At 29.7% G+C, this 11,284-nt stretch overlaps 3 protein-coding genes across 7 annotated transcripts; 1 reads left to right on the top strand and 2 right to left on the bottom strand.

Moving 5' to 3' along the window:
• Positions 1-473: 473 nt before the first annotated feature.
• On the top strand, positions 474-2,938 carry beta3GalTII (beta-1,3-galactosyltransferase 6). The gene is made up of 3 exons (XM_085192552.1): positions 474-1,385; positions 1,663-1,853; positions 2,211-2,938. The coding sequence occupies exons 1-3, from the start codon at positions 753-755 to the stop codon at positions 2,482-2,484; spliced, it is 1,098 nt and encodes a 365-aa protein (XP_085048678.1). The 5' UTR covers positions 474-752; the 3' UTR covers positions 2,485-2,938.
• On the bottom strand, positions 2,671-8,927 carry Uxs (UDP-xylose synthase). 5 transcript variants are annotated; one of them, XM_085192545.1, is made up of 10 exons: positions 8,556-8,927; positions 8,151-8,309; positions 7,686-8,011; positions 7,182-7,361; positions 6,747-6,852; positions 6,214-6,327; positions 5,851-6,038; positions 4,980-5,112; positions 4,306-4,442; positions 2,671-3,778 (listed from the first exon to the last, which is right to left on the bottom strand). In XM_085192545.1, the coding sequence occupies exons 2-10, from the start codon at positions 8,209-8,211 to the stop codon at positions 3,662-3,664; spliced, it is 1,362 nt and encodes a 453-aa protein (XP_085048671.1). In that variant the 5' UTR covers positions 8,212-8,309; positions 8,556-8,927; the 3' UTR covers positions 2,671-3,661. The 5 variants fall into 5 exon arrangements, with proteins under 5 accessions (XP_085048671.1, XP_085048674.1, XP_085048675.1 ...); XM_085192548.1 differs by lacking the exon at positions 8,151-8,309 and having other exon boundaries at positions 8,556-8,926; XM_085192549.1 differs by lacking the exon at positions 8,151-8,309 and having other exon boundaries at positions 7,686-7,986; positions 8,556-8,926.
• Positions 8,928-9,420: 493 nt separating this feature from the next.
• LOC146534531 (uncharacterized) lies at positions 9,421-10,843 on the bottom strand. The gene has a single exon (XM_085192551.1). The coding sequence runs from the start codon at positions 10,619-10,621 to the stop codon at positions 9,503-9,505; it is 1,119 nt and encodes a 372-aa protein (XP_085048677.1). The 5' UTR covers positions 10,622-10,843; the 3' UTR covers positions 9,421-9,502.
• Between the last annotated feature and the right edge of the window lie 441 nt (positions 10,844-11,284).

Below are 11,284 nucleotides of genomic sequence, written 5' to 3'. Positions count from 1 at the left end.
TTGCATCCTTATAATAAACGACTTTTTGTCGTCATAAATTTATTTCTTTGATAACTGATATAATAAAATACTAATAATAAAGTAGTTACGAACTGGTGTCTGTACATGGATTATATATAAAATATGGTGGCATTAAGTAACGTAATGGAATCAAAAACATTAAATTTTTAAATTTTTGAAAGTTAGTCTGCGCGTTTATTTATACCCATCTAAAGAATGGCTTAATCGATTAAATTGCAGTTTTCACTAACAATGAACTTTGGCAGTCTTCCTTTAAATTTAGTGTTTCTTTTATTTTAATCGATTTACAAATGAAGATGCGAATGATATCATTTTAAAAAATTTTATTCGTCAAATTTTTTTTAAATAAATGTTTTATTTTTATTTAATTGGATGAAACTTAATAGATATTTCATATATGGTAAGAATTTGTAAAATGCTAATTTGAAAATGACAATTGACATTTAATAATTTGAGTTTGACTTATGCTGTTATGCAGTAAAAGTTATGCTTGCTTAATGCTTATGTTTATGAATTTAACGTTTTTTGCACTGAGTTTCTGAAATCTTTATATTTCAAATGGCAGATCTGAAATCAATAACACAAATATGTGAACATTTAGAAAATCTTGCCATTGTTTATAACATGTATATAAATAAATATCATACTCGCAGCAGACAGTTCTGAATGCGACTAATATTTATTATTAGGCAACAGTTGAACCAAAATAGAAAAATATATACGATCTCCATATGAATAGAATGATTGTTTGGTATTTAAGACGGTATAGAAGTATGATACTTGCTAGTATTTTGTTTTTTTATCTTGGTTGTTGTGTTACTTTAGGTTTAGTAAAAATAGAATGTGCACAACAAAGTACAGAAAATAATAAAAAACTTTCCAACTTCTTTAATTCAGTAGAATATGCAGTGCTTATATTAAGTAGTCCAAATAATGAAGCAAAACGAGATGCAGTACGAACAACTTGGGCTAATTTCATTAATAATATATTTATAGAAAATGGTGAAAGATTATATAAATGGAACCATACAAGATCTAGTGGACATGTTAAACAAGAATTTATAAAGTTTTTCTTTGTGCTAGGCACTGAAGGCTTAGATAGTCAAATCTTAGAAAGAATAAACTCAGAAAATGCTCGAAGTAATGACCTTTTACTATTAGGAAACTTTGAAGATAATTATGTTAATTTGACAAAAAAATTAATATTATCTTTAAAATGGCTTAATAGCAATTTAAAACATTTAAAATATGTTATCAAATGTGATGATGATTCTTTTGTAAGAATTGATATAATTATAAGAGATTTGGAGGCTTTTGGTTTAGAAATGAATGGACCACCTATAAATCAATTTCTTTCTTATAAGGTATATTATTCTTATGGTATATAATTAATCTTGGTTATGATATATTTATTACTATTCTAATATTAAATGAAAAAAAAAAAATGCATATTTGTTATATATAACACATTTTAGTGACACTGGGTTCCCTGTGCAAACCCTACTGTGTACACACAGTAGGGTATGCACTTCACACGGTATCCCACAGGATACAATGTGAAGCCGATTTAATTTTTAATTTAATGTAAGTGATGTAATTATATATTTTAATATTTATTTGTGAATTTATTGTTAATTGCAGAAAAGTTTATCGTCTTACAAGGGCTTGTATTGGGGTTATTTTGATGGCAAGGCAAAAGTATATTTTAATGGAAAGTGGCAAGAAAAAGAGTGGTTCCTGTGTGACCATTACTTACCATATGCTCTTGGTGGGGGCTATGTAATATCACAGACCATAGTTGACTATGTGGCGAGAAATTCAGATTTTCTAAGGTACAATGATTCTTTCTACCCTAAACTTCATATATTATCCTGCATATGTAGGATGGTAGGGAGAACCTGTGTCAAGATGAACCATTCTCTATTTTCTGCTCAAATTTGTTGAGTGGCATATCTTACACACTGTCTTGCCAAAACAGAGAAGTGAAAATAATTTATACCCTCTAGATGATTAAATACACAACTATCATATTTATAGTGACATTTTTCCAGTGTTTTACATACAAGAGTCCTCTTAAAAGAATTAATTTTGATTGAATGTGTCAAACATTGTGAAACTGTAAAATTGTATGATTGACTGTAAAATGTAAAAATTAATATTAAAATTTATTTCTAATTATATTTTTATAGCCACTATAATTCTGAAGATGTTTCAATGGGTGTTTGGACAGCTGCACTGGATGGGATCAACAGGGTCCATGATATTAGGTTTGATACAGAATGGAAATCAAGAGGTTGTGACACACATATGATTGTGCGTCACAAACAAACACCAAATGACATGTTTCAAATGTATAGAATGTTGGTACATTCACAAGGCACTAAACTTTGCAAGACTGAATTGGTATTAAGAAAATCATATCACTACAATTGGAATACACTGCCAAGTATGTGTTGTAAATAAATATATCAATTGCCCATCTACTGCTGAAGAAAGGTGGCAATGACACACTACCTCCAATGACACACTATTGACGTAGATCCTTGGCAGGTTGGTTTCAACCGATAGCAGCCTATTTCTATTATGTTGGCTTAGAATGTAAACCTGTTAAATCAATCTGTTGTATAAAAAGTGGAAATTTGATAAACATTTTATTTTATTTTATAAATCTATTTTCGAAATAATAAAAAAAAATTATAATACAAATATACTTATAGTTTTGTAAAGATATTTTGTGTCCCATTATTTGTTGAATAGGCTGCTAGCCAGTTTACGTTCTAAGCCAACGATATGGTGTCAGCTAATGCTAGCTAGCAGATGTTCTATTCTATGCATGCCAAAGTGTGGTCTTCAATTAAAAATATGTTTTCACCAATTGTTATTACAGTGAATAAAAGAATATAATGATAAACAACAATCATATTTTATTTAGAAATTTGAACACAAAACACATAGTCAAACATAATTTACATATAAAATGTTAATTAAATTAAACATGAAATATTTTATTTATCAAACTGAAACTTACAATACAGTTTTCAAATGTTTATGATTCTGCAGGGGTCTTTGTAATAATAAATTAGGAATGTTAATTTTTGTAAGTGGTGATTTTTTCTTTATAATTAATCAATGACTTAGCTTATGACAAAACTAAAGTATAAAATTAGGGAGACATTATTGTTTTAAGTCCATCTTGAAAGATTGACCTTACATATTTTTAAACATCTACCAAGGTGGCACTAAAAAATGTTTTATAAATATTTAATAAAAATGTTTTATAATACATTCCTTATACATTGTACAAGTAATATTTAATATTATATGAAAGAACCCTACACAAATCAAGCAACATACAAACATAGTCATTCAAATAAACTTGTGTGCTTTTTTATCTAAAATATAATCTTGTCAAAGATCTACAAATATTTTTATTTCAAAGTAGTCAACAAAAATGTTATTAAAAAAAAATATTTTTATAAATATTAAATTCTCACTCTAAAGCTATAATTAATTAATTTAATGGTGTTAATATTCATAATAACACAATAATCTGAGATTTTCAAAAGTAATTGAAACTTTACGAAACTTTAGTGACGTAATGCTAATATCACATTTGTAGAGGATTCAAGAGTGGTCGCTATCAATGTATGTTTTTCACTTTCATATCTATGTATGTCTGATTGTTATAGAATGTTGTTCTAGATAATTCCTCTTTGAAATAATCAATAGTTCTTTGAAGACCATCCTGTAATGACACCTGAAAAATAAGAGAAATAATTATTTCATAAATATATCAATAAAAGTATTTGACATACTTTTTTTAAACATATATGAAATATATATTATATATGAAACATATTTGTATGCAACTAAAATTTAAAATAAACTTTAAAATCAACACAAACTGACAACTTATAATTGAAATAGGCAACAGTGTAAAGTGACAATGTAATTTTTAAAAACATTTTTACTTAGTTTCTTTTTAACCAGAAAATAATGATAATAAATACTAATGTCAATAGTATTACATACATTGTACTGAATCATTTATTGTATTGAACTGTATTATTTTTGTTAAGAATGTTTACAATAAACTCATTATCAATAATCATATTAGTTTGTAATAATGATCTTATTAAAAATTCTACTTTTTACAGTGTGGTATTCTTAGCTCCCAAATGGTTGAACTGATTTTAATTTAGTTTCTGGTTTAAAAGGTTGTATAATCGAGTGTCCTTAGTTTAAAAAAATATGTTCAGCCGCATTAACTATATTTAACAATACCTTAGGTGTCCAGTTTAAGTGTGTTTGTGCGAGGGTGATATCAGGGCGACGCCGCTGAGGGTCGTCCTCTACTGCGGCACCGGTGGCCACAGTACTGCGGCATCCGGGGACTAGATTCTTAATTATTACAGCAAATTCTAGAAAAAAAAACCCAGTATAAATAGTAAATAGGTACTTTTGTTTGTTTTACAAAATGCTTTTTACAACATAGTTTAGCAGAAAGTTATAAAATACAATATTTATTGAAAAGAATTGATGCATAAGAGCCAATGCATCTGCATGCAGCATTGGGGGCAGAGACGTTTCCTAACTCTGGTGGCGCTTCGATCTACTTATCCTACTAACGGCCGGATGATTTTTGTTAACTGCATACCTATCTATGTGAAGATAAAAATTAAATATGTACTAATTTGTTTTTTTTAATAAATCTTAATCTTAAAAGACTCACAACATAGGTTGTTGAGTATAAGGATTTAAATTAAATTTAAAGAAAAAAAACCACACATCAGATCTATGATATTGTTAATTTAACAGTAAAAACTAAAAATCCCAATAAAAATTGAGTGAATTTTTAGGGGTCTCTATTTAACATCTATTAGAAGAAAAAAAAAAAACCTTTATAGGATCACTTTGACATCTTTCTGTCATGACTATTAATATTACAAAGTTTTTACCTTCTATTGTGTGTTCCACTGGGTTCCCAATGTTGACAGGTAACGTGTAGCTCGACGCCATAAGAGCAAGCAGACCGTTCACCAGGTCCGAGACATAGCAAAAGGATCGAGTTTGCTTGCCATTTCCATATACCTAAAAATAATATCTTTATTATTGTCGTGTTAGACTAAACGCGACGGTTGTGAGTTCAATTCCCGATCGGCAACGTAATAATTTCAATTCCTGACTCTGGAAATTAGACAGACCGGCGTACACATATTCGACGTTGAGTTCTGTTATTGAAAATACGCAATATCTTAAAAATTACACAAAAGCGGCCTACGGAGTGTGTTAATGCTAGGTTCCCTCTGCCTTAACAAAGAACGTTTATTTTGTTTTACCAGAGTGTGCAAAATGAAAATAAATTGTTGCCTCGAATACACCATCTCCTCTACCCCAAAACCACAATGGCTCAGATTATGCATTATAAATATACGTATATAATATTAATAAAGTGTTAGCAATCACCAAGGCCGTTACTCGTTAAAGATAAGTACCACTTGAACTGATATAGTAAGAGGCATACTACAGGACTGAACTGCAATTTTGTATCATAACTATAATTTTCCTAGATGTTATAAAATATTTAGCTAAAAGAATGACGTCGTAGAGCAGCGGCACAGCAAACGCGACGGTTGTGGGTTCGATCACCAATCAAGGAAATGAATTATCTTCAATTTTTCTTTCTCGCCTCGCCATTTGCCACGAAATTTGTGGATAATTGGATGGAAGTTGTAAACAGACAGTCTTAACACTTCATATCCTACTATATATTTTGCTATATTTGGCAAACTGTATGAAGCTAAAAAAAATTTTGTCTATTTAACTTACAGTAATAGTTAAGTTTTGTAGAGCTTGCATGACAAAGTTAGAGACGACACGTCCATCAGAGACATGCATCCTCGGTCCATACGTATTAAATATTCTCGCCACTCGGACAGAAACATTCTCTTGTTTAGCATAAGAATATGCTAAGGTTTCTGCCACTCTCTTTCCTTCGTCATAACAAGCGCGTGGTCCTGAGATTTTTTTATTTATTAATATATTTAAGTAGGTACTCGGAATAGGTCAGGTCGGAAAAAATATACTGACAAGCACAAGTATAATAAAATATAACTTCATTTATAATTGATTAATAAAAGATTTCGAAAAATATCCAAATTTTTATAATTAAAATTGTAATTATATTCATACCTATTGGATTAACATGACCCCAATAAGATTCTGGTTGGGGATGCACCATAGGGTCGCCATATACTTCTGAGGTACTTGCTATTAGAATCTTTGCTCCAACCCGTCTTGCTAAACCTAAAACACAAAAAGATACCCAAAGAACACTTCTATTATTTAGACAAATAACTTATGTATATTAGTTTTATAACAAATTTTTATAAATTTAAAATACTTGTTCATCTTTACACTGTCCCATCAGGCACATAGCAGTGTAGGCAGAGGAAACTTAGTGTTATGACCATTCCCTACTTTCCGCCGAATTCTCGAGACATGGAGTGTTGCGTAGCAGAACTTAACACCGCGCAACAAGAAAAAATTAACAAACAATTAAGAAAAATGTTATTAAAAAAGCATGAAATGAAATTATTAAACAATAAATTTTCTCGAGTCAATATCAAACCCACATTCAACAAAAATTCGACAAAAATCAAAGCCACATGCTATGCCATTGTGCTAAGATAGCTTCAAAAATTTATGACCATAAAAATGTTTACCGAGCATATTAATTGTTCCTAAAGTATTTGTTTTTATAGTTTTGACAGGATTTTGCATGTAGTGAGGTGGGCTCGCTGGACTAGCTAAGTGGTAAATTTCATCAGCCTGAAAATAAAATACTTGATTAGGTTTACGCTACTTAGAAAACTACAATACATTATAATAAATATTTTTCCAATAATTCCAATATTTATCTTTACTTAGGTGAAAAGTTATCAAAAATTTGAGATTTAATAGAAGTGATATATTGATTCTCAGAAATCTGTCTTATGATAAAATTTTAGTGCTATTTATATATGTATTTCTATATATAACAACTGATGACCATGTTGGTTCTTAAAATATAGCACTAATAGTCTTTGTTTAAAATGGTTGCTTATTATGTACCCATTGTTAATTCTACTTAGACCTGTCTATTATAAAAAAAATCATACCTCTACATATAATGGATTTACTATGTCATGGTGAATCATTTCAAAATTTCTGTGTCCAAACCAATGTTCCACATTTCTTTTTCTTCCAGTAAAAAAGTTATCTACAACAATAACTTCATGGCCTTGTATCATTAAAACATCAACAAGATGAGATCCTACAAATCCAGCCCCTCCTGTTACCTGTAAAAAATTCAATGTCAGAGAAGAGACTACTTAGAATTTCTATCAAGTCAATTCAATTTATGTGCCTGGCCCATTGTTTTGCAGGGTCAGGAGCTCAGACTATTTTTGCTGTTATATAAACAAGTACTGTAAATATTGTTATTTAATTTAATTTGTGTATATAATGTGTATATATTTTACATAATGTCAATAATGAAAAAAATATATATTTCTTGTCTTTTTTTTCTTAGGAATATATCAAAGCAAATGAAAGTTTTATTTTAAAAATATAAGCATGTTATGTACATTTTATGGTTATGTTTAAATTAAAGAATGTCTTACCAATATTCTTTTTCTTTCCTTATATCCAAGATATTTTACATCAGGATATTTTTGTGGTATTCTTCCTTCTAAAAAGGCAATTTTCTTTTCTAATTGTTCTATGCGCGCTTTTGCTTCCTGAAGTTCTTGTTTTGTACTGTCATCAATTTTACTTGTATCCATATTGTTTAAACTGTTTTGTACAAAGTTATAGTAATCTTTCTTTGGCATCTGGTTAAAATCTCTGTATGTTATATCTTGAAATTCATTGTTTCCTCTTTGGTTTTGTTTTCTATTATCAGTATTATTTATTTTATCTTGCCTAAGAATAAGAAATACAAAGATAACTGCAAAATAATAAATTTGAGAATTATGCACACATTTATTTATACAGACTTAAATCACCAAGCAAATGCCCTTCACGTGTAAATACTATAAATCTAGCTTTATATAGCAAAAAACTAATAAAATATTTTAAGTACTCACGTAGAGATAAAACACAAACGATGGTTAGAGTTTTTCGAAATTTTAATGATTGCCTTATCATGTCTGAAAAAGGGGCTAGACCGTCTATGTTCACATTTCGTCTCTACATAATATATTGTTTGGTAAGAAATTAAACTTATTAAAGAATAGTTCCAATTACTGTAATGAAGTTGAAATAACAATATAATTTATAAGAATTTACTTTTAAAGAACTGATTTTGACAACTTTGACAACTATTGTTGCTTTGACAAAATGTGTTTTATTTTGCTGACACTGACAATTGCGTTCTATAATATATCGTACTTGAAAAATTCTTGCAAAATATTTATTTTAAACATATATATATATAATTATAAATTTTCTATAAAAATATAATTAATATATTAATATTCATATTTTCTTACCTTTTGAAATAGTTTAAATTTCGAACAATGTGATTGATAAATATAGTTTTTACATTGATGACTATAAAATAGTTATAAATGACTGTCAATCATAAATGAAAAATTGCTACTATTCAATTTATGAAGTCAAAATTATAAGACCGCTTGAGCGTTATCAATAATATCATTAGCATTAGTGTACAAACGCAGGAATTCGTCTGTAGTTAGGTCAAATTACTTTTGTGATTAATTATTAATATTTAACTAATTTATGTTTAGAATTACATAATTTCTGCAGATGATAAACTACTTAATATAAAAAAAATTACAAATATATTTGAAACGTGCAATTAGTATTAGGTAATATGCAACCAAGCCACTGAAATGAGCAGTCAAGTATTAATATCAATCACTTATTGAAAATTCGCATATAAGCCACACAAGAGGTTCCTCTACAAATCATGTCATCAATTAACCAATCCTAGCATGCGATGTATTAGTATTGTCAAATACACATACATACATAGTTATACATAGTTATACGTTATTATACATTACATAGTTAAGGCCAGCCTTTACTATGTAATTTTATAATTTGGCTCAAGTTGTGACTGTACATAAACGCTACGGCTTGTGGGTTCAATTCCCACTCGAGGAATCTTAACACTAGGTTCCCAGGTTAGTTTCTTGTAAAATTTGCCTCGATACCAGAGCGAAGAAATTAAAATATAATTTTAATTGAATATTTTATTACCTCGAGTGGGGATCGAACCCACAACCAGTCACGTTTACAGTCACACTTTGTGGCCTTGCGCCACAACTGGTCTAACCCCGACTGTATGGTATTAAAAAACATAAAATGTAAAAAGTATAATAAAACATAAAATAAGTTAATAAGACAGGCATATAATATATAATTTATTATATCATTTTTTATAATTTAAATATTATAGTAACAGCAGTTAACCTCAACATGATCCTCGAAGTCTTACCAGTATGTCGGGATGATCAACAAACAAACCATCTATACCCTCTGCTAGAAATGCTTGAATTTCTCCAACACTATCTCCAAAATCAGAAATTACATTCCCTATTTGAAATTCTGTAGGTAAATAGACATTTTCAGCACGAAATGTCCACGGGTGCACCTGCAGACCTACTGCGTGAGCATCTCTAACAAAAGTCGTTGGAGAACCTAACCTATTTGATGATGTTCGTGGTATAATATATCCCTTTTCAGGTCCAACAGCGCTAGCATATTCAGCTACATTTGCCAAGCCCTCGGGTGTAGCCATATCGCCAAATGTTAGGCCAGTACCAAGTTGTGCCTGATCAAAAGGCATAGATATTTTACTATTATATAATTGCAAAAGTCTAAGGTTTGTCATATTTTTTAATTCTTTTAAATTATTTACTTCGAAAGACTGTATGTAAACTGGTGCATCTTTACCAATATATCCGTTTTTGTGAAATACTTCAACTACCTTGGGTTCCATAGCTAACCCGAGTTCCTGGAAATAAGTCCCATATTTTAATTCGGGGTAAATGCCAATTGTCCTATTTTCACTGACTTCTAGGGCTTTTACTAGATCAATTAATTCCTGAAAAGTTGGAATATCATAAGCCTTGTTCATTCTTGTATTTGCTGGTCTCACTAGAGGTAGTGCTTCTATTGCCTTAAGAGTCTTTATTTCTGCTAAAGTAAAATCCTCTGAAAACCATCCACTTACGTTGCGGCCATTTATAATTTTAATTTTAAATCTTTCAGAAAACTCTTCTATTTCAGCGACATCCGTAGTTCGGCTAAGTTCATTTTCGTGTCTACATATCAAAACACCATCCCGAGTCATGACTAAATCTGGCTCTACGTAGTCAGCCCCCATTGTAATTGCTAAGGCATAAGAGCCTAGCGTATGTTCGGGTACATAGCCGCTTGCCCCTCGATGCGCAACAACCACAGGTCTACAGTCATCGGGACCACGTCGTTTTGGCACTCCTCTAGAATTAATTACTGGACTTACTGAATCAAAATTCAGAATAACGAGAGTTGTACACAAAAGAATTGGAACACATCTTGACACACCCATATTTACTACTCAATTAAAATAATAAAGTATTAAAAAATAATTTAGTGATTAATATTCTTATCAAATACGTAGGTAACTTTTGATTTTCTAATGGAATTAATATGGTACTATCTTTAATCGCATATATGTTGGTACGTTACGTGTAACAAGCGTGTTAATGATGTATATCTTATAATTAGAATAAGAAAAGTCTGCCTTAATTAGTATTTTTATCATTTAGTTATTTTATCATTAAAATATTTCAAATGTATTTTTAATCGACTGACTTTGATATACCTGCATGTCTGCACAAAGAACAAATAAAATTAAACAATAATAATTACATTATTTTGCCACAAATTTTACATTGTTAATAAAGTATTAAAAAATAATGTTAGAACTATAAAAATATATATATTTTTTAATTCTGCGAAAAAATATTTTCTAGTTGGTCTAAAGTAGGTAATGTATCATATAGGTTTCAATTCCATTACAGACAAAGAAAATGTTTCTTATTTAGATTCTAAAAACGCGAGAGTGTAAACGTAAAAAGTATTCAATTGAGCTAATTCTAACGAAGCTGAAAGGAACGCAACGGTTGTGAGTTCGATTTCCAGACAAAATGCAGTGTGGGTGGAGAGCGAGGAAAAAAATAAAACTAGATAGTTTAAGACAAAGAATCTT

The sequence above is a fragment of the Heliconius melpomene genome, chromosome 11, assembly GCF_056956725.1.
Source record: "Heliconius melpomene rosina isolate 202511_hmr_F chromosome 11, ASM5695672v1, whole genome shotgun sequence".
NCBI lineage: Eukaryota > Metazoa > Arthropoda > Insecta > Lepidoptera > Nymphalidae > Heliconius > Heliconius melpomene.
This window is presented reverse-complemented; position numbering and strand designations above follow the sequence as displayed.

Bases quoted from the DNA above. Each gene is read 5' to 3' on its own strand.
- beta3GalTII (XM_085192552.1), top strand. From the start codon at position 753: ATGAATAGAATGATTGTTTGGTATTTAAGACGGTATAGAAGTATGATA. The intron at 1,386-1,662 runs GTATATTATTCT...TGTTAATTGCAG, and splicing joins ATCAATTTCTTTCTTATAAG to AAAAGTTTATCGTCTTACAA. The intron at 1,854-2,210 runs GTACAATGATTC...ATATTTTTATAG, and splicing joins AGAAATTCAGATTTTCTAAG to CCACTATAATTCTGAAGATG.
- LOC146534531 (XM_085192551.1), bottom strand. From the start codon at position 10,621: ATGGGTGTGTCAAGATGTGTTCCAATTCTTTTGTGTACAACTCTCGTT.
- Uxs (XM_085192545.1), bottom strand. From the start codon at position 8,211: ATGATAAGGCAATCATTAAAATTTCGAAAAACTCTAACCATCGTTTGT. The intron at 8,012-8,150 runs GTGAGTACTTAA...ATTATTTTGCAG, and splicing joins CGTTTGTGTTTTATCTCTAC to TTATCTTTGTATTTCTTATT. The intron at 7,362-7,685 runs GTAAGACATTCT...AATTTTTTACAG, and splicing joins AGGAAAGAAAAAGAATATTG to GTAACAGGAGGGGCTGGATT.